Below are 22,648 nucleotides of genomic sequence, written 5' to 3' on the forward strand. Positions count from 1 at the left end.
CAATACATGTTTGGGTTATCAAAAATCATATATTAGTATCAGATCTAAAACAATCGATACTCAAATATCATATATTAGTACCATATTTCCAATGTTTTGAATCGATTTTCATCCAAAAAAAATGTGTAATCAATATCAATAATTACATACACATTTGAGTACTCGAAAATTATATATCAGTATCATATTTGAAATAAATGATGCTCAAATATCATATATTGTACCATATTTTTAATGTTTTGTATCGACTTTCATCCGAGAAAAAATTTGTGTGCCTAAGTAGTATAGAAACATTTATATTCGATCAAGGAATGCGAACATATATTTTTTTCTGATAGGTATCGAATCTAAAGTTAAGTTTGGATTTTGGGATTTAAAAGAAATTTACCCATAAATCAAACATAATAAATTAAACACTTAAACACAAATTGTACACACACAATAAATCAAACACTAATTTAAGATAATAAATTAATTAAAAGGTAAATTGCTCATAAATCTCCAAACCCAAATTCAATCTTCCCTAAACTTCCTATGCATCAAAAACTTTCTTTAAACTCCCTATTACCTTAAAATGGACAAAAATACCCTCATTTCTATTTCAATTTTAATTGATCCTCCGCGCTTTCAAAATGGTATCAGAGCCTATGGTTAATTTATTTCAAACACAAATTTTATTATTACTAGTAACTAATTGTATGAGAAGGAGAATTTCGAAAAAATTATGAATCCGAATCGAGGTTCGAGAAAAATAATTTACAAGATTTATTCCAATATTTTGGAATATATACAAGTTAATCTAACTATTGTTAGATATCAAGAACAGAAAGGGAAGTATCAGCACCCTCAGGTAAATTCTCAGGTAAACTTATGATTCAAGCAAATAAGTTTCTAGAAATTATACCAGACTCTTCTAAGCTCTCCTTAGATCTTAGAGAAATACAGAAAACAGTACAAAATTATGGCAACATGCTATATTTTGTACCCCAAAGAGTTGAAGAAATCCTTAAGACCCAGGAAGAAATTCTTGGAATATTAAAGGATATTCAAACAAGAATTCAGAAACTAGAACAACAATCAGGTTCTAGTAAAAGAACTTCAGGAGGATGGTTACCACCCTTATTTGGTACTGAACCCTTGTTACACCAACAAGGAAAGGCCAGAGTAGTGTCAAAACCTTTGACTGAAGAAGAAAAGATGATCAATCTAATCAAGTCTGTCTCAGAAAAGAAATTGATCTGATGACAACTTTAGAAAGGATTGGTCTGGAGGATCTACAAGAGCTTGCGGAATCTTTCGCAAATCTCTAAGTTGAAGATCTAAAGATGAATGCAGCAAGGGGTGAAGTACCTGCTATAACCTGGTCATCCACTCAGGAACCACCAAGGGAAAGTGTGGGATCTCAGAATATTAATATGAGAGAATCCCAAGCAGATTTCCATATTGGTGGAGGATCACACCCAGCGGGTACAAGGACAAGGAGAAGTCAAGTTCCCTTGCACCAAACACCCTACGGGTAGACCGTTTTAGATCCTATACATCATTATGGGGTTATGCTTAACCTTGATGTATTAGATTTCAAAAACAGAGAGGATCTCATAGATGATTGGACATCTGCTATGAGAATCACAGCAGGAACACTTGATCTCAACAAAGAAGGATTCATTAAACTTTTAGAAATGAGTCTAATGGGATCAGTGAAAATTGCTTGGGACATGACTTCATTAGAAATGAAAGAGTCAGTCCTGGCCGGAGAATCTCTGAGCGAGATAGCCGGAAAAATGGCTGCCCTATTTAAAGCACAATTTATAGGGGTAGACTATTTTAACAGTCAAGATACAGAGAAGAGGAAGAAATATACTCAGGATCTGTATAGTCTTGAATTACACGACATATGTTTAGTAGATGAATACATAATGTTATTCACAAAATATCGATGGAATTCAGGAGTCGAAGAAGATATAGCTATGCAGCTTTTCTTCGCAAAAATGCCAAGCCCTTGGAGAGAAATGCTCATAAGGGAATACGTACCTGGTATTCCAGATACGCTGGCAAGAAGAGCCTCTTTCCTCAAAGGAAAATTGGCAGAATGGTGCCATATGGCAGCATTACAAAAGAATTACAAACGCCTAAGGGGTATGAACAAAAGAACTCCCTTGTGTTGTAAGGAGAATGATCTTCCAACAATTATTGGAAGTAAACCACAGAAGCATAAGAAGAAAAGTTTTAGGACTCATCCTTATGCACGAAGTGGAAGAAGTTCTTGGAAACCAAGAACTGTTTGGTCTAAACAAAAAGCCAGATCTTATAAATCTGGACAAAGAAGCGGACCATCAAGGAGTAGGATATCATCGCAAGCATCGAGTACATCTCGGAGCACAGGAAGAACACCTACAAAGAAAACTTTCAGAAGAGCTCATACTCGAGCAAATGAAAGTTTCAAGGATTGTAACTGCTGGACATGTGGAGCAAGAGGTCATATTTCGACCAACTGTCCAGAAAATGAAAAAAGAGGTATTAAACGCTTCGAGCCCACCCCGGATATTGAAGAAGCAGTTTATTACCAAGATCTTATTCAAGTATACCGATTTGAGGACATTGCCTCAGATGAGAGTATATATGAAGAAGAAGAAGTTCTAAGTCAAGAAGAATCCGATGGAACTGAATCGGAATCCGACTGAAGACGAGGTGTTTCGACACGAAACACATGAAGATTTGTCTGGATTCTTTAGCCAAACAACAATCTCTAATAATATGGTCCAAAGGATCATGAGAGAAAATCCTAGCTTACAGAGATATCAAGGATTCTCTGCAGGACAGATAGAAAAGTTCTTAGGAAGTCTTGGCCTAAGAAACAGAAAGCATCATCTTATCTATAAAGTTTCTAGAAGGGAAATGGCAATCCTAATGGAACTTACGGGAAATAGAATGGAGATGCAGTTAATTCCTTCTGAAGAAATTAAGGAGGAATTACAAAAACTCAAGATAGAAGTAGCAAGGACTATGTCTTGGATTCATTTTGGAGCAATCCAAATTATGATAAAGGCTACTTTCAAAGAAGGAATAGATTCGCCTATTGATATTGCTATATGCGATAAAAGAATGGAGAATCCTCAAGATTCAGTACTGGGAACTATCTCAGGAAACCTCTGTGCAGGAAAGATTGTAGGTGTAATATATCCAAGGATAGCCTACAACCTGGCAGATCGAGATTTCAGCCGAGCCTTGACACTACATCAAAATTTCAAGGAAAAAATGTTGATGAAAGAAGGTAATAGACCATACTCTATTACTTATCAAATTTCATATGCTCTATCTAATACACATCATTCTGAGTTGTTTATTAGAAACGAGTTCATTGAAATACCCGAGATATTCGGAAAAGTTGCTCAGGCAATTTATCCAGAAAGAGTTGAGTTTCCTTTAATAAGGAAACATATATCCAAATACAAGACAAACCGATTCTACAAAGGAATCAAAGTCTTAAATTGGAATCAAGAAGACTATCTTTTCAAGGAGATAGAATTACGAGTTATAGGTGGGGAAAAACGCCTGTCATAGAAACCCAACAGGAGCCAAAAAGTTTTTCTACAATGGGAAAACTTAGATGCCCAGAAAGGTGGAAGGAAATAAAAATAGTATTTGACATTACAAAACAAAGGAATCAATTTCCTTGTAATTCAATATACTATTTGGAACAACATGTGATAGGGATTTACCAAGGACTGATTAATATCGGAGAATTGGAAGTTCACATTCAAGGAATTCCAGGGAAAGAATCAAGATCGACTGATTCTTGGATTGGAGTTTCTCGAGGAACACAAACCTTGGAAACGTCTAGAGTATGGAATGGAGTTTATGGCAAATGATAAGATGTGGAAAATCCAATGACCACAAGCCCATTCTCCATATACATTCCAATAGGAATGTTGTATGAACAATATAAGGCAGAATATTTTGCTGCTTATATTGATTCAAGTGCTGGAATATGTACAACAAAGCGAGGAGTTTTTCCAAATAATTTGGAAGAAGAACTACCAAAGATTGCTGGAAGAGATTTCTCCAGAAGAATCTTAATTTTATGTAAAGGGATTAAGATGACAGAAATCATGATTGGCGGTGCAGGGCAAACACCTTGGTACAAGGTTAAAACACCACCAATTTATTTTCATGATACAGGAGCTGACATATTGTTAGGAAATAATTTCCTACAGATGTTCAAGTCCTATACTCAAGAAAATGAGACTAGAAGATTAGTGTTTACAACAGCCTGTAATCACAAAATCATAGTCCAGAGACTACGAGAGGCATTTTATAGAAAATTGCCGATCCAGTTTCGCAGCAAACGTGGTGATTCAGGACAACTTCTGCACCCAAAAATGAAGGATTCGAGAAGGTTTGGAGAAACAATGCTCCAGTTGAGAACAGATCAAGTACTCCAACCAGAAGATATAGAATGCCTTAAGATAACTCTACAAACAAATGAAGTAGAGTTCGAATCTAAGGTATCATTAGAAGATGTCAAGAAGAGGATTAAAGAAAATTACAATGAAGATCCCTTGGTATGGTGGGACAGAAATCAACTCAAAGCTTGCCTTAAGATTAAGGAAGGCAAAGAGTATGAATTTGTCCGTTGTAAGCCTATTCCAATGAATATCATTGATCAAAGGGATATGCAGATTGTAATCAAGGAACATTTGGACCTTGGTTTAATCAAAGCAGGTATATCACCATATAGCAGTCCAGGTTTCCTGGTAAGAAACCATGGTGAGATAAAACGAGGAAAACCCAGACTTGTTATTAATTATCAAGAAATTAATAAAATTCTGGAATTTGATGGGTATTTTATACCTAGTAGAGAACACTTGATTAGTTGTATACGCAACGTCAAGATATTCTCTAAATTCGATTGTAAGTCTGGATTCTATCAGATTCGGATGGAGGAAGGAAGCAAGAGATTCACAGCTTTCTCCACACCTCAAGGACATTATATTTGGGAGGTGTTACCAATGGGATTGGCTAATTCACTCCAGATATTCCAAAGGAAAATGGATAATCTTTTTAAAGATTATTTTAAATTTATGTTTGTTTACATTGATGATGTTTTAATAGCATCTAAAGATATGAATGAACATGTCAAGCATTTGGAGATTTTCTCTAATATTTGCAAGAAAGAAGGACTGGTTTTATCGGAAAAAAAAGCAGTCATTGCTACAAGAAAGATTGAATTCCTCGGAATTGAAATCTATGAGTCAGGAATAATTCTGCAAGACCACATAGTTGAAAAGGTGCAGAATTTTCCAGAAAGTCTCAAAGACAAGAAACAACTTCAAAGCTTTTTAGGAGTTGTTAATTTTGCTGGGATGTTTATAAAAAACCTAGCAAAACATAGGAAGGTGTTTAGTCCATTATTGAAAAAAGATGCAAGATTTATATGGAAAAAAAGAACACACAGAAGGACTTATCCATTTAAAGGAGGTTTGTAAAAATCTTCCAAAAATGGCGATTCCTCAAGACAAAGATGATCTGGTATTATATACCGATGTCAGTGACCATTGGTGGGCAGCAGTTCTTACTAAGCTCACACCAGATGGAGAACAACCATGCAGATATTGTAGTGGGTTATTCTCAGAGGCAGAAGCCATTAGATGGCATATCAATGAAAAGGAATTTTATGCAGTAAAAAGAGCTTTTGAAAAATGGCCATTATTTTTACTTGCAAAGAAATTCACTTTGAAAGTTGATAATACACAGGTAAAAGCGTTCTTAAGGAATATAATTGAATCTAAACCAGAGAAGGCTAGATTATTAAGATGGCAGGCACTATGTCAGAATTATATTTTTGATATTGTGATAATAAAATCTCATGAAAATATTCTTGCAGATTTTTGAACAAGAGATGGACAACGGTGATATCGATTCCATTATAAAGATGCAGAGGCATTTGAGGGAACACTTTGAAATGCTTCAAAACGAGTTTAACAAGCTAGTCGTAAACGCAGAAGTTGCGGGAAGACTACAACAAGCCGATAAGAGAGTTGTCTCTGATCGAATTACAGGATGTTTACAGGCATATACTCAGTTATGGTCTGTAATGCAAAGGCTTATCCTCCAAGGCATTGAGAAGCCATTGGTTTCCCAAATGGAGAGTTTTCGACTACAGGACTCTATACCTGTAGCAGGGGATTCAAATACCCCTTGCACAAGTGTTAAGTCGGGATCATCACCAGATGAGTCGGCTGAAACAAAAATTGAGACTCCTGATCCTTATCTTGAGTCTTCAGTCAACCCTTCACCTCGGGGATTGAAGAGGGAAAGATCAACCTTAGGCCTCGTATTGACAAAGGCAAATCTAAGGCTGGTACTAACGAAGCAATAATTTCTCCATTTCAGGTTTATCAACAGAATTGGGAGAAATTGAAAACAAGAATTGGAATCAACCCAGCTACTAACAGGGTTGATGTCTCAGGAAAATATCCAAGGGTATGGATGAAACCAAATTCATATCCAAATGAGGTTAAATCATGGTATGAATTCGGGGCTATTGCCTCAGTTTATACTACATCACCCAGCTTTCCGAAAATTTCAGGATTACCAAAGTGGATCCAGGAAGCTGTTCATGAAACTTGGGACGAATAATGATTATTTGTCCAGAGGAGATGTTTTGGAGCTATACTTTTTCAGTGCAGCACCAGAACCAGCAGGGAAAGGTTCTCACGAAGCCTTTCATTTCATCAAATTAAGGAGGCCGGATACAAATATCCAAAAATTTATCAAAGACCCTCCAACAGAAGAAACACCCCTGGTTGCTTCAATTTCTGAAGATGATGTGTCTACCAGAAGAGCTTGGGGTCTATGGGTCTGTCTCACTGAGATGGACAAAGTCAAGTTTCCGTTCAAATTTTATAATCATTCAGTGAACGGATCATTCCTGTTAAACACCATGACAGGAAAAACCACAAGTTTTGCAGAAGATTTATTCCAGAAAAAGAGAAATCTTTTGTGGAATAGCAAGCTGCCGGCCAGTAAAGAAACTCGCCGAAAATTCTGTAACATGGCACATATAGGAAGATGGTCAGAAAACGTCTGCCTTGAATGCCAAAATCAGAAGGAACCTGAATTCGGTAAAGGATTCAAACCGAGATCTGATCGGAAACACTTTACCGACACAAGCACAAGTGGAGATGGATCACATTCACGTTTTCCTCGAGGACACCGAAAGCCAAAGATTCCTCGACAAAATTGAAAGTGGACATGTGACTAGTCCACTAACAAAAAGAAAAATCCACCATGTAAGTGGAAAGACAGGACCACCAATAATCGGTGGACAAGGACACCAGGACCACTAATAATAAGTGGTAAAAGACGAAAGAACATTGGATCCTTTATTTAAAAAAAAAAAAAAGAATCCAATAAAGCAAACAAGAAAACTGGACCCAAACTTTACACTATAAATAAGAGTAAAGGGAACCAGTAAACCATACCAGACTTAAACCAAACCTGGAAATAAAAGAAAATGTATTTCAACTATCTCAGAGTTTCCAGAATAAGGATTAAGGCAACAAGAAAAGAGCTGAAAATTTCCAAAGATTATTATAAACAGCTCAAAAAAGAAGGAAAGGAGATACAAGCTGATCTGATCCAAACGCATATATACGATTTATGCAGGCAGATAAAAATCCAAGAAAAGACGGTTTCTAGATTAATAATCTAGAAAAAGACAAATCAAGAAAGGTGGAGGGACCATCCTAATGGACCACTCAACCACTACATGGTCCATGTGCAAGCTGTAAAGGTTATGAAGATTTGAAGTCCGAAGTTTCAAATCCGAAGGAGCCTTCTATAAATAAAGAAGCAGAAGGAAGATGAAGGCATCGATCAACCTCTTCAATTTTCTTCAAATCATTTGTAATAATTTTCTTTCAAGTGTATGTGTGTAGTGAGTTCAGCTACTATTAGTAGCTAAACAAGTTTCTCCTCCTCTACAGGAGGTTACTATGTATTAATAAAATGTTTGTGTTTGAATAAAGAGATCTTTGCTCTTAGTCCCTCTCATGTATTATTTTCAAAATTTTATCTTTTATTGTACACTCTAAGGTAGGAAACGAATTAGAGTTGTGCCAAGTACTACTGAAGGAATCTGCGTCTGTAACCATCGGTTGCGATCGTGTGGTTGGACTGTGAGGAGCAGTTCGTAAAATACGGTGGATATAACCCGGCGGTACTCCGGTCAAAGAGGTAAAAGATTTAATTTATTTTCGGAAGCATGATGGACCATTATTTACAAAAGAAAAATCAATTATTCAAAGTTAGGATATAAGGGTAAATTTGGAAATTTAAAAGAAATGGGGAGTTGAAACAAAGTTTTAGTGGGGTAGGGAGTAAAGAGTAAGTTAAGAATGGGTATAGGGATTTTTTGACAAGTTCCCTTGATTAAACACCAAAAAATGTTATTCTCCAAATTCTCGAGCGCGTGTCCTTGGTTTGCCCTGAAATGTCATTATTTTTACAGAGAGACAGTGATGGCCAGAGAGGTATAGAAATAAGAAATACAAGTATTCCCATTTCTCACCACCTTCTTCCTATAAATTCCCCTTTAACTTAATCATTCAATCCCTTGTATAATATCCTCGCAACCAACCCGCGTCACTCAGATATCGAGAATTTATTACTCCTCGTACTCTTTCTTGATCATTTTACGTATCCATCTTCCATTCTGCCATACACAAACCTCAAATCTCGAGAGGTCGTTTTCCCGTCCATAAAAGAGTGTACTAGAAAGATACTCTTTTGATCATAAATCTTGATTTGATTTGCTACTTGGGTTCTTGTGAGATCTGATTTTGAGGCATGGGATTGAGTACTAAACAGGTCTGCGACGATCATCAAGACGAAGACTGGGATCAGACTAATTTGCTACAGTCAGGCATGGTGGAGCTACCAAAACCACCGACAATACGGCAGCAGATTCAGCCACGATCAGAATCCTCAAAGTGTCCGAGGTGCAGTTCAACAAACACTAAGTTTTGTTACTTCAACAACTATAACAAATCTCAGCCTCGCCATTTTTGCAAATCTTGCAAAAGGCATTGGACCAAAGGTGGCACTCTTCGTAACGTTCCAGTTGGTGGTGTCAGGAAAAACAAGCGGCCCAAGATTTCAAACACCTCCACCACCACTACTTCCGCCCCAAGTGCGCAAAGTTGCACAAAATTTCCTCCAGTAATCGATATCATTGACCAGAAATTCACGTATAATACTCTATACCATTCCTTGATCCTCCCCTTGTCTCCCTTATCCTATAATTCAACAAATGACATCAACACGAAGCTTTTAGTGGGAAGAAATGGGACAGACAATACAAGAGGTTTAAATGTCTCGGAGCCTCATAATCTGAACACCGAATTTACATTCTCGAGTTTGAATACATTCGAAATGAATTCTTCTTTGATTATGAATCCTACTTCCTATCAGTCGTTAAACGCTTATGATCAGTACTATCCCAGTAGTTTTGAATCCATGGAAGAATCAATCATTACCACAGTAAATATTCCATCCACTAGCAGTATCCCATGGCCTGGCCCGGATACCAGAACTACTGGTATAGAAGACTTTCCAAACTATTGGAGTTGTATTTGGAAAAATGAGATTGAGCAGTCAACTTCATCTGATATCAATATAGTATGGGGCAATGATGAGATATAGATCATACACTAAAGCTAAGCCATTTTTCAAGACTGAAATAAATCCAGCACCATCTGATCTTAATGTGGTTGCTCTAGTCTAAAGTAAGTTCTATGTAAATATGCATTGATTTGCATTTAATTTGGGTAGTTTGTGCTGTCAAACTTTGGGTAATTCGTCCATACATGCTAATTGTTTAATCTGTCCTCCATTGTATAAGTTTCAGGTCTATAATTGTGTCGGTAGCAACGAATTGCATCTGCCATTCTGCGTGGCTGGGTATATCGCTTACCGATCCAAATATGATATTTGGACAGCTAAAAGAAGTCAGCTACAATATTACTACTGGCTACGGTCATAAGTAGAACGATTTTTGTTTTCGTCAATGATGTGGTTTCCGATGTAAGTTGTCCCTGTGCTGCTTAGTTTCTTGAAGAAGAAAGAATAATTGGCACACGTATTTTATGTTAGACTAGAGGTGGATTTTGATGAGGGTCTCTTGGGGTAAATTAGATTTGTGATTGAGAATTGATTCTGGTGAATATGCATGTATTTCTGTTGTATAGATTTTATGCACGGTTTCTGTTAAATTTTTACAAGTTCATAGTTTGCATAATCCGACATAAACGAGCGATACATGATACCCATCCCACATGAGGAAAACATAAGATATTAAAATAATTTATAAAGGGTTAATCAATTTTTATAATATTTTGGGTCGATGGTTTTCAAAAAACGACAAGGATCCATTGAACATAAGCCCCATTATGAACCAGCTCTTGAACATATCGGAGTCTAGCTCTTTCCAAGTTCAATGCTAGTGCATCAAGTTTCGAATAGGGGTGATTGTGAATCTGTGATGACCCATCCATCGTAGGAAAAAAATGAAAGTTTAAAATAATTCATAATGGATTATAATATACTTTTATAGCAAATTGAATAATCATTTTGGTAAAACGAATACAAAAATACGAAGACAAATATGAAATCGTTGTTATAAGAATTCATTATACAATTGTGCAGACCGCGAACCTATGACATATGACAGGAGGTGACAGATCTGACGGTGAACAAGAGACTGCAGGAAATGTTCAAACTCGACTCGAAATTGTCAAAACATGATAATCATGAAGGACTTTCAATTAATAGAGAGCACACGCTCACTTTTTTATGTATATACTTACTTTACCCTGGAACATTGAATTGTATTCAACACATGAAATGTAATCAAATGCACAACTAGATTCTTAAAGCTAAGTCCAAAAAACATAGTAATAACTACAAATAACTACAAACCAGCGGATGAATAGAAATTCATTCAATCAACATCTAGAAAAAAATAAGAAATGAAATCCAATATAATGGATAAAGAAACCGAGATTTGTAAGAGACAATCTTTGCACATACAATATCATTTCACTGTCACATATGGTGCGCTCTTGGATCTTCCTCAGAGATTATTACAACGAACAAGGCAAAATACATCTAACTATTTTAACATAATTTCACTTGATCCTCAATTAAATCCAGAAGTACAAGGACCAATATTTCACTTCAAAGCATGGTGTGTATGTGATGCTATATTTCACCAGTTTGTTTAGAGGAGTGCAAGTAGATATGAAAATTAACAAAAATCTTTCCCTCGAGTGGGGATTGTCTATATGGATCCCATCCTTATGCCAGCATCCCCACTTTGAGGCAGGAATCCATCATTAGCTTTAGAATAGCTCACATAATACAGCTCAGAGAATATGCCAGTAAAGATGATGAACGCTGCTCCTGCTCCAAAGACTCCCTTTCTCAAGGTTTCACACGATGGAGGATTATCAGACAACAAGGTCCGGTACTTAGTATGGTATGCATTTCTTACCGAGCCAGCTACCAAACACACCTCGGCAATGAAAAATGTTACCCTGTATTATCAACAATAACATCATCTAAATTGACAGAAGACCAAATTCTGTGAATGCATGTTGGGTCATAGTTATTAGAGGGGGAAAGGTGCATGAAGACCAAAGATATCGTAGAGCTAAGGTGCAAGATGCAAACCAAGACACACCCTCTGCCGAAGTTAGACACACTTAAGGATTGCTTATTAGTTATTAGCATCTAAGATCTTAAAAATATTTCAATATATGTAACCTTACCTATGTGCAAGGTTCCAAACTATTTAACTTATACATTAGTTCAGATGAAAAAGAAATTGGTATCACTCTGTAATTCACCAGCAATTAACCATCTCTACATTTAAAAACACTTAAAAGACGCAACAAGTCTTTATAGCCACCAACATTTGTATTTCAAGGCAAAGGTGTGGGCTTGGCATGCACACCTAAGAACAAAGGCCGAGTCTCATTGTGCCTTGAACCTAGACTCTGTATTGTGTGGATCAGCAAATGTCTTCCCGAAAGGTATTTTAGGACATAAAAATGACAATAAAACCACTTCAAATGCTTGAGCTACATTCTGAATGCAGTACAGATTTAAATGAAAATATACCAGCAGGTGATGAAAAAGGCGATTGCCCGTGCCCTTGAACGACTCGGACGAAGAGCTCTCCCACAACACAAGCATCTACTTACTGCCATGATCAGTACCTGACTAGCCATTAGGAGCAAAAGTGATCCCACACCCAAACCAGTAGCTATGTCCGAATCATAGACACAATATTTAGAATTTGCACTTGTTTCAATCTTGGCCTGTCGAGATGATGAAAAACTATGCGTAAGCGCTGGCCTATGAAATGAATTCTAGATTGACTGAACTTGTTACAAAGGATGATTAAATATAAACAAGTATTCAAGAACTCTGAGCAAGGAAACATCGAAACATAATAAAAACTTTTTCAAAGTGAATTATAGACTACATGTTTTCCTTCGTGCTTCAAAGAATGAATAACTATGATCAAGTATATAAGAAGTTTGTGAGTGGCCACGTCCCACTGGGAATAATAAAAATTCGGAAGTAAAACACAAACTAAGCAGTTTCGAGTTTCAAATGATGATTAAATACAAAATCAAATAATTCCAAAATTGTCGAGCAGAAACATCCCATGTTGAATTGAAACTACTTAATTTGAAGGATAATCTAGACAAAATAATTCCAAAGGATGTCAAAAATTCAAGAGCATGCCACTCTTATTAGAAACTAACTCCATACTCCAAGAAAATCCCAAACCAAACTACGCTTTATATTACCTCAAGAATGTTATGTAGGTATTTCATAAATTAACATATGATAACTGTACACTCAATTGTACTTTACAACTTCGATCATCCAACCACAAATAAATTTAGCGTTTCTCTGGAAGAATATGAACATCAAAATTATATTTAAATAAACAAGAGCTAAAGTTCCATTAATCACCGACCAAATTATGTCCACCAAAAAAACAGCTAATCTGCATAAAATTCACATAAATCGCACACAGTAACACATCAAATCCAAGCCCACATGCATGATCTAAAACAAAAGTTATAGGAATAAAGAAAGAAGCTATCCATCAATTAAATTTTTAAAAAATAATAAGATGACGCGAGATAAAGAAAATCAGTACTCACAGAAGACCTGCGTTGCTCAGCGGCAACAGCAAGTGCAAAAGCAATCAAATCAAGAACAAACACTACCAGCAACACCAACGTCGAAGCCATCACAAATTCCTGCAATCCCAACTGCTCTCACTTCCTGCCAAAGTAAAATAGTCCAGCAAAGCGCAAGATCAACAACAACAGTGGCAGGGAGAGGAAAATATTCGAGATCTTTATGCTTCCTCGCAGCTAGATTAACGTAAAAATTGGTTCTGTTTTTTGTTTTTTTTGGGCATAAACAAACACGGGTAAAGAGTGGGAATATGGATAATAGTTTCGTAAGGAGATTGCGTGCTAAACAATAGATACTGCTTTAATTATATTCTGTGTTAAATATTCAGCAAACTGTACAAAAATTCCTCCTACTTTGCATTCAGTCCCCAATAAGAATATATTTATAGACATTCCAAGACAAAAACAATATATTTGTGTTAATTCCCCAATAAAACCAAAACACCCAATTGCTCTCGTTTTTAAGTAAAACCCAGTAATACCCATGTATATATTATAATAACATCTATATTATTATCTCTCTCCCCATTTCCTAACAACCGATTTCGACGAAGTGCGAGGAGAATGAGATGAAGAAGAATGAATCTTTTGACTCAGACACATGAAAAGGGGAAAAAGTGGAGAAATCGGTAGAAGATACAACGGAGAAGAAAAGCTAAACATCTATAAATAAGAAGAAATCGAAGAAAGGTACGAAGGATAACCTCATTTCAATTTCTATGGTTCGTTATTTGTTTAAATTTTTTTGGGGTTTTGAAACTGTTATTGTTTGTTATAAGGTATTGACAACTGATTTTCCCCAATTTCTGGGGTTTGTTCTTGGTAGTGCTTTCCATTAGATTGTTTAGTTTTACGGGAATGAATTTTTGAAACTTTGCTGAAATTCAGAAATTAGGTTTAGTGTTTAATTTTGAGGTAGTTATTCCAAATTTCTTGGGTTATGTACAACTTCAATCCAAGATCAGAACGAGCTTGCGTGGACCACTGCCTGTCCCATTCTTGGCCACTCTCCCCTTCCCTAGCCGAGCTAAGAAGGGGGTGAATATTTATTATTTTTAATTTTTTGAGCAGCTACTAGTGACCGTGGTACAAGAAAAATTAGAGTCTTTTTTTAGGTTGGCTTTTGTAGTGGTGAAAAGCAAACTCAACGAGTTCAAAATCTAAACGATTTTTATTAGTAGCACAATCAACATTTGGAATGTATAATCCAAATATTTTCTGGTATATATGATGTGCCAAAATAATACCATGGCTGGATTTGTATACGAAAGACAATTGTCTAATTTAATTTTTTTGTTGCATATATATAAAGTTAGGTTTTTTCTCCGTAGTTGTGTTTATACTAATTATTTGTTGCATATATATACAGTTAGATTTTTTCCATAGTTGTGTTTATACTAATTATTTGTATAACTTTTTTTTTGGTTTTTGATATAGAAAATGTTGTAAAAGACAAACCAGTTAATGATTATCATCAGGAGAAGAAGAGTGTGAAGGAATATTTTTCACGATATTCCCCTCTTTATTTTAAAACTGTTATGGGAGAATTGAAGGCAATCCTAGGCGAGCAGCAGAGGAATCGGATAAATGATACTCCTTTGAGCAGAGGAGTCAGATAAATGATACTCCTTTCGCTAAATAGATTGATATGTCAGTCCTTGCAATTAGTAGTGGCCACAATGATTAGTTTCTAAACAGATTTCAAGCTGATTCATGCTCTTTTTTTGTTGGTGATCACATTATCATCCCTTTCAAGTCAGCTGATTTCTCTATTGTTCTCGGTCTACATCATAGTGGTCAACCAATTGACTTGGACCTGAAATAGACTCCATATTTTTGATTCGTCATTTTGACGGAAATGTCAACAATGCCAACCGAAAAGCTATTTATGAAAAACTAATTTTACTAGCAAGAAATGATAATCAGAGTGACGTTGATGATTTTGTTTGAGTTTTTATTTTGTTCATTTTTAACTGCATAATATTACCCACTGATAATTATATCAGTCCTGGCTTTATATTTTCTTATCTTGATGATCTTACAATATTTTTTAAATATGCTTAGGGAGATGCTGCATTCCGTTTTTTGTACCGAGAAATATGCCAAATCAGAAGAAAGCTTTATGTTGATGGATGAACGGTTGGATTGATGGTTAGTATGTACCTTTAATAATTATGATCTTAGTATGTTTTCAATAAATTTTAGTATTTTGTTTTTTGGGTTTTAGGCTTGGTTGTATGAGACTGTCCCAGTTTTAGGAGTACGACGTGGTTTAAATATTTACCCTCAGTTGTTTGGGTGGGGGAGAAGCAAGATCCCACTGAATGCCGTAACTTAATTATTATTGAAACACATAGATTCAACTCAGGTACTTTTTATTATTTCAGTTTATTAAGTAGTTGCGTAAATTTTATGGTTGGTTGGTTTGGCATTTTATTTATTAATTGTGAGTAGGTTCTGTCGATACATCCATTTTGTGAGGAGGAGAAGTTTTTATTGGACATAAAGCGTGTTTTAAAGCAAGAAGATGGTAGATCTGAAGCAAAAGGATTTGAGAAAATTGTAATGAAAAAAATGGATGAGATAAAGATGTTGAAAAAGAGGTGTGCTGAATTAGAGGGTGGAAATGTGAGACGTAGATTTAAGGAAAAACAGTTTGTGGTCGATAAATGTGACAATATTGTTGAAGATGAGGAGAATGTTGATAAAACCAAAAAAGTTAATTTTGATTTAGCACATGATGCAACCTCTAACTTTGATGATTTTGTAGATGTAATGGTACAATTATTTCTGATTTGGCTAAAGAAAACAAAGGATTAGAAGATCTCATTCTTTGAATGCTTTAATTGATGAGATGCAAATTGGCACTGAAAGTAATGCATTGAATCATAATAGTGATGATGTTTTAAAAGAAGAAAACAATTACGTGTTCGGAGGCGACTCTGGAAATAGATCAGGTGATGAGAGCAGTGGTGGTACTGTTGATGGTAATTCAGAAGTAAAGAAGCGTAATATTTTTCAATCTTCAATTGTGGACAATGTGAGTACTAGGGGTGATCATGTGAAGAAAAAAAAAGGGTCCATGTTTTTTACTCCGCCTAACTCAACACCAAGACGTAAGATAAAGGTGACAAAACAGGTAAATGGAGAATACTTTAATCCCATACTGATTAATATAAGTTTAATTTATTTTTTGTTTTTTAGTTATATTTTTGTTAATGATGATTGGATTTGGTGTTATATTACTAAATATATCGCCACTTTTGGATAGGAATTTGTAGATGTTGAGAAGAAAGAAAATACTCCTGGCAAAGTTTCCATGAATGAATTCAAAACTAGATCCGATTTTTGTGGACATGAAGAAGTAGTTAATGAAAAGATGAAATTGTTGACAAACTTTCTTGCTAGAAAGGAATTGGAGTACGTTGATCTTCCATATGTTTCTTCTTTTTATTTTCGTAGTAATGTTTCGTAATTTTTTTTAATGGAATTGAATTTTTTATTATTGTAGTGTTGTCGTTTGACAAGATAAGTTTATGAGGTTAATTGGACTGATATTCTGTCATTTGCTGTTTGGTGATCCAATTGCGTCAGAGATAATTAATGTTTACATGAGAATTATGCAAAAGCAAAGTTTCGAGCATGGATTTGAAATTTATTGCATGGACACGATTGTGCAGGTTTGTAGCAGTTAGAAATTTTTTGTCGTTTTTTTTTTTTGGTTTTCCGGATTAAGATACACGAGTATATGTTGTCTTGAATTTGTAGGACAAAGTGGTTACGAAGTTGCAAGAATATGGAAAAAGGAGGATGGTACTCTGGAATGATTATGGAGCTTTTCTTTCATAGATGACATCTTTCACGATGGGTAAACGACATGAACTGGGTGAAAATGTATTTAGAAGATGTAAATATATCATTTTTCTCATAAATGACAGATGACATTGGTTTTTGTTGGTTTACAAACGAGATGAAGGGATGTTTAGACTGTGGAACTCCATGCATAGTCCGTTCACAGTTGGGACATCAAAAGTTTATGTAAGTTTAACGATAATATATTTAAATACAAATTAAGATTGAAGTATGAAAGTATTGTTTTGTAATGACAAAGATTTTGGCTGGTTCGACAAGTCACTTATTAGGATTCAACATTGTTAGTGAGCCAGTGTTAAGAGAACCTTGTCGTCAACAAGGTGCATCCCTCGATTGTGGCGTTTATACATGCATGTGGTTGAAGTGTCTGGCCCGTGACACGGATGACATCTGGAGCTATGCAGCGGATGTGCAGATGGACACTTATCGAGCTCGTATGGCAGCCACAATGTTATGTGATTGAAAATGGAATGTCGAAAAAGAAGTTTGAGTAATTAATCATTTGTCATTATGCTTATGGAGCTATGTCTTTATTTTTTTTTAATCTTGGTTTATATCGGTACGTAATCCTTGTGAATAAGCTATCTCTGTACATGAATTGAGTATAATAGTTTACTAACCAAGCACACAGTTGACAGTACACATTCCTTAGAGTACAATTTATCTTTGATCGAGCATCACGTAAAGTATGTCATTTAATCATGCTAAGAAACACAAGTCAATGTTGAATATCACTTGACTTATTAAAATTTTATGAAAATTTATTTTGAATACCAATCGAGCACCCAATACACATGAATTGAGTACAATATATATTCGATCGAGTACCACATAGAGTTGGTCATATAATAATGCTAAGAAACACTTCATTTCTGGATGAAGTTATATTGTGGCAATGTCGAGATACAAAAAAAGTCCGACTTAGTATAGTAATTTACTAATTGAGCACACTGTACACATGAATTGAGTACAATATATCTTCGATAGACCACCATGTAAAGTAGGTCATATAATGATATATATGCACACAATCTCAGTTATATACACAGTTATGGTCCAATAAACCTCCAAAAACATGGAGATAGTACTGACATTAATTAATTAATGTTTAATTACTAAATTCTTTCTAATTTCGACATAAATTTGAGAAATCTGTATTATATTCCAGTTTTTTCATGTTCAAAATATACCCAATATTTTAATATTTGTACTTATGTTTACACATAATATACCCAATAAAGAAAGTTGTGTACATTTAAACCAAACCTAAAAAGTAAACATATGAAACATCAAACTTTCCAAAAACAAATAACACTAAACATAAATACATGTTGAAATGCTTAACATCGTCCACAAACACAATAATAAATTGTCCATGATACAATGTTAATAGAAACAACAACCACAAGCCCAATGTCTTTTCCAGAGAACATATGAGAATACAATGCATCATAAAACACTACAACAACAGACATAATGGCAAACCAAGTTTTCAAAAACAAAACAATCACATAATGCATTGACCACCAATGCTTCCACTCGAACGTGTATGCCTTCTCACAGGTATCACCATGCTTGATTCCCCTTCTAGCACTCTCTTTTTCCTGTGGAAGTCTTGAAAAATATTTCAGGTGTCAGTCAGAAACAATAATAGAGTAATATTGAAAGAAACTAAATGTAAGAATTTAGCAATAATTAAAAGATTGAAAAACATTCACAACTAGTTTATAGTTTCCTTGCAGCTACATCTGTTGTGGCCTCTCGTATGACAATGACTACACTTTGACACACGTGATTCGACTTGCGACGGTATCCTCTTAGTCTTCCTATGGCCTAACTGACTCCTAACATCAAAAGCATTGATTACATTTCCATCATCAAGATAAGACTCATTAGTGTCAAAAGTTGGGATGAGATTAATAATTCCTTTGTATGCTTGGCGATACATTTCAATTTTGAAATACTTGTTGCAAAAATCATAAAACGACATCGACTTCGACTCAATAGTGGCGCATGCATGCTTGCGTGAAAGCTTATCGATTTTCCAATATCTACATGAACAAGTCATGCCTATTAAATCAGTAGCGAATGATTTTTCATCATCAACTACTTCAAACCTCCAATTACAAGACGGGTGCACTATCAAATTTCGGGATTCTACATACAAATTAGCAACAGCCTTCTCCTTTTTCGAACTTAATTCTTTAACCATCGCCGATGTTGCTTCACGTCGATGCTGCATCATGTTCATGATTTGCAATCGTATATGATCCATCATACCCACAATAGGGAGATACCGAGCTGATTTAACCCAATTATTCCAACACTCGGCTATGTTATTATTTATAACACCCCATCTATCACCAAGAAACACTGCATTTGCCCAACTCTGTGGCTCAAAATTTACAATAAGATCCCTAGCAAGTGGCATGGACTCTAAGATATTGTTTATATGTTGTTCATATTCCTGCACAGATGGAGCATACACAGTTTTCTTGAATACCACAGACCAATGTTTTTTTATTATATTTTGGATAGCTTCATATCACCTAAAATGATAAAAAAATATCAGATTAAAAACATATTTATATACAAATAAATCAAATCAGTCTAGATAAAAGTAAATAATTGACTATTTACCTGCTTCACAAAATTATCAACTAAATGTCTCAAACAATACGCATGGTGACTACCTGTAAATATTAGCTTAATTGCCTTGATAATCCCAGGATGTCTGTCAGAGAAAAAAATATACTCATTGAAAGGAATGTTTTGATATGAAATCAGAACACTTCTCAAATGATAACAAAACCATTCACAATTAATATCATTATCCGCATCCACTATAGAATAAGCAATTGTGAAAAGATCATCATTGTCATTCTTCGACACAGCAAGTAAGATACAACCTTATACTTATTCTTTATATGAGTCCCATCCAAAAAAAATTAACGGTCTACAACCAGTAAAAAAAACCAACCACACATGCCTGGAAACAGATGAAAAGTCGTTTAAATTTATTAGTTATGGGATCAATCTCACACTCAGCAATAGTTCTAGGATTCGTTTCTCGAACAGCACAACAATACCATCTTAGTCTATCGTAGCATCCTTTATCTATGCCATGAATATCATGCATCGCTAACTCATTGCTCTTCCACACATTGCAATAGTTTAACTCTACTCCATAATCTCTTTGCAAGTCTTTTTGTATTGTACAAGGATGATAAGAGGGTCTCCTATCAATTTGTATTTCACCACATTAGCTATCCATGTTGAATTTTCTCTAGGATGTCATCTACTATGTAGATTATTCTCACCACACGTATGCTGTAAATTGCATTTTCGAATCGCAAATATATTGTCTGCTTTATATTTAGAAGCATAAAATCTCTAGCCACAACTCTTTTCAGTACAAGTAGCAATGACTTTTTCGCTATCATTCTTTTTGTACGGAAATGAACGTCTTGTAGCAACGACATAATTTTTAACAAATCGTTTAAAGTCAACAGCATCCTTGAATGATTGACCTACGCCACATATGCAATTAATCCAAACATCTAGTGTATTGCGCAATTAGGCCTGATCGGCTTCATTATCACTATTTGACTGTCGGTCTTATCAACACCTCTTACCAATTTGATATAAACTTGTTTTTAACATAAAAAATTTAAAGTACTGAACGTAAATAATATTAATATTGTCAAATCATATAATCCGCAGTTCTCCTAAATATGGTCCAACTACATATTATTAACCAATAATTTGCCAGAAAATGTATTTACATCACAATACTAGAGCACAAATTATATAACCACACTATTTTCACGAATTTCACAATTTCAAGCCTACTAGATGTTAAATAAAAAATTATCAAACCAAAATATGGAGAGAAATATAATATATTTTACCTCCTAATAATTAGGCTCCTGAAATGTTCGTTTTTACTCTCTGCACATATGAAGATGAATCATATTTAGGACGTTGTCGTCGTCGTTCAAAGTCACGAACATCTTATGTTGTGGAGCTACATATTGCAAAATCATATATTCGGGAGTAATCTCTGCACATTTCTTTCTAAGCTCACAAATATATCCATCAGGCTACAACCACTTAAAATTGAAATCACAAACAACTGATTCTTATACTTACAACTACCCAAAAACGAAAGGTTGTCAACCCCACTTACAGATTCCATTTTGCACCTAATACATAAAAACATAAAAAGTTAATTGATATGCAAATTTCAGTATCGTAAAAAATTTCAAGACAATTTTACAAAAGTTAACTACTTCTTCAATAAAGAAATAAACTGTAAAATTTGATGATAAAATTGAATTAATCGACAAATCTATATATATTCTAGATAATCAACTCACAATTGAAATACATGAAACGCAAAATCAATAATAATACTAAATCTTAAATATTAGAAATGAAACCGGTAGACTTCACAAATGTATGGAATTTACAGAAAATCACGCAATAACAATATTAAAATTCAAACAAATAAAGCAAAATTAATCATAAAGATGTAATTTTAGGGAAAAAAAAATATAAAGCTTGAGGAAAGAAACACACTTTCAACTTGCCTTCAATTGTTTTTTGTTCGGTTCTTATAAGTCGACAATTCTACACTTCAAGGGTTTTGTCGGCTTCAAAGTCGGCGGATTTCCTTTCAGCACGAACTCTTCAAGGGTCTTCTCAGCAATTTCGAAAAATTTATTCTGCACAATGTCTTCATGTTTTAGGGCTCAAGTCATTGATGTTTGCCTTAAAATGAGATTTCTTTTGGTGGATGAGTGTTTAAAAAATAAATAAAAGAGGTAAAAGTGGGTCAATTGAATAAAAAGGGTCACGGTTGTAAATCAGGGAGTTAGAATATATATTTACTTTCTTCTGAGAGAGAGAAGAAATATAATCTCAACTAGGGACCTACGCCAAATTTAAAATGCTGTTAGGGAGTTTAGGACAATTGCCCCTTAAATATTTATGTTAAAAATATTTATTTTTGGATTGATATTAAAGAAGATTTTTATTCTATTTATAGTGGTGACAATAATATACATTACAAAAATAGTCTTTTTTCTTGAGTTGAGAAAGAATAGTTTTTTTATGGAAAAAAATTGTGTTTTTCAGTATTGGATTGTTGCAAGTGATTTTCTTGGAAGTAGATATATTTTGTTCTTTTATAACATATTACATAGATAAACCGAAATTAGTGATAATATTTGTATATTTATTTTTAATATAATTTTAAAAAGTTTAGTTACATAAGATAGAAAACAATATAAATTTATATAACACACGGCTTTAGAAATGGAAAAAAAATTACTAGTGATAGGAGTCTGAATGTAAGAAAGTTTCTGTCAAATTTAAAAAATATCATTAACATCATACAGATTGATAAAACAAGGGAGAATTCTTGCTTTGAATGCAAATAAAATAAACCAGGATTTCTTACTTTGTTTTGTTCCTGACTGGCTTTTTAA

The 22,648-nt window shown here is 34.7% G+C and overlaps 3 protein-coding genes and 1 long non-coding RNA gene across 8 annotated transcripts; 2 read left to right on the forward strand and 2 right to left on the reverse strand.

The window, feature by feature from the left end:
* Positions 1–8,475: 8,475 nt before the first annotated feature.
* LOC142537970 (uncharacterized) lies at positions 8,476–10,377 on the forward strand. Of its 2 annotated transcripts, none has more exons than XM_075643420.1 (2): positions 8,476–9,788; positions 9,905–10,377. In XM_075643420.1, exon 1 carries the CDS (start codon positions 8,851–8,853, stop codon positions 9,703–9,705), a length of 855 nt encoding a protein of 284 aa, XP_075499535.1. In that variant the 5' UTR covers positions 8,476–8,850; the 3' UTR covers positions 9,706–9,788; positions 9,905–10,377. The 2 variants fall into 2 exon arrangements, with proteins under 2 accessions (XP_075499535.1, XP_075499536.1); XM_075643421.1 differs by having other exon boundaries at positions 9,911–10,376.
* A 592-nt stretch (positions 10,378–10,969) lies between these two features.
* LOC142533299 (uncharacterized) lies at positions 10,970–13,556 on the reverse strand. Its single transcript, XM_075640027.1, has 3 exons — positions 13,245–13,556; positions 12,184–12,383; positions 10,970–11,597 (listed from the first exon to the last, which is right to left on the reverse strand). Exons 1-3 carry the CDS (start codon positions 13,332–13,334, stop codon positions 11,342–11,344), a joined length of 546 nt encoding a protein of 181 aa, XP_075496142.1. The 5' UTR covers positions 13,335–13,556; the 3' UTR covers positions 10,970–11,341.
* A 2,515-nt stretch (positions 13,557–16,071) lies between these two features.
* On the forward strand, positions 16,072–17,595 carry LOC142533309 (uncharacterized). 3 transcript variants are annotated; one of them, XM_075640038.1, is made up of 3 exons: positions 16,072–16,422; positions 16,555–16,703; positions 17,052–17,595. In XM_075640038.1, the coding sequence occupies exons 1-3, from the start codon at positions 16,138–16,140 to the stop codon at positions 17,134–17,136; spliced, it is 519 nt and encodes a 172-aa protein (XP_075496153.1). In that variant the 5' UTR covers positions 16,072–16,137; the 3' UTR covers positions 17,137–17,595. The 3 variants fall into 3 exon arrangements, 2 of the variants coding, with proteins under 2 accessions (XP_075496153.1, XP_075496166.1); XM_075640051.1 differs by having other exon boundaries at positions 16,076–16,422; positions 16,795–17,595; XR_012816722.1 differs by having other exon boundaries at positions 16,078–16,422; positions 16,555–16,963.
* Positions 17,596–18,461: 866 nt separating this feature from the next.
* LOC142537971 (uncharacterized) lies at positions 18,462–21,981 on the reverse strand. 2 transcript variants are annotated; one of them, XR_012818620.1, is made up of 4 exons: positions 21,738–21,981; positions 21,068–21,361; positions 19,850–19,890; positions 18,462–18,770 (listed from the first exon to the last, which is right to left on the reverse strand). It is a non-coding gene; the product is annotated as an uncharacterized LOC142537971 (long non-coding RNA). The 2 variants fall into 2 exon arrangements; XR_012818621.1 differs by having other exon boundaries at positions 21,749–21,979.
* Positions 21,982–22,648: the final 667 nt, after the last annotated feature.

The sequence above is a fragment of the Primulina tabacum genome, chromosome 2 (genome assembly GCF_025594145.1).
Source record: "Primulina tabacum isolate GXHZ01 chromosome 2, ASM2559414v2, whole genome shotgun sequence".
Classification (NCBI taxonomy): Eukaryota; Viridiplantae; Streptophyta; class Magnoliopsida; order Lamiales; family Gesneriaceae; genus Primulina; species Primulina tabacum.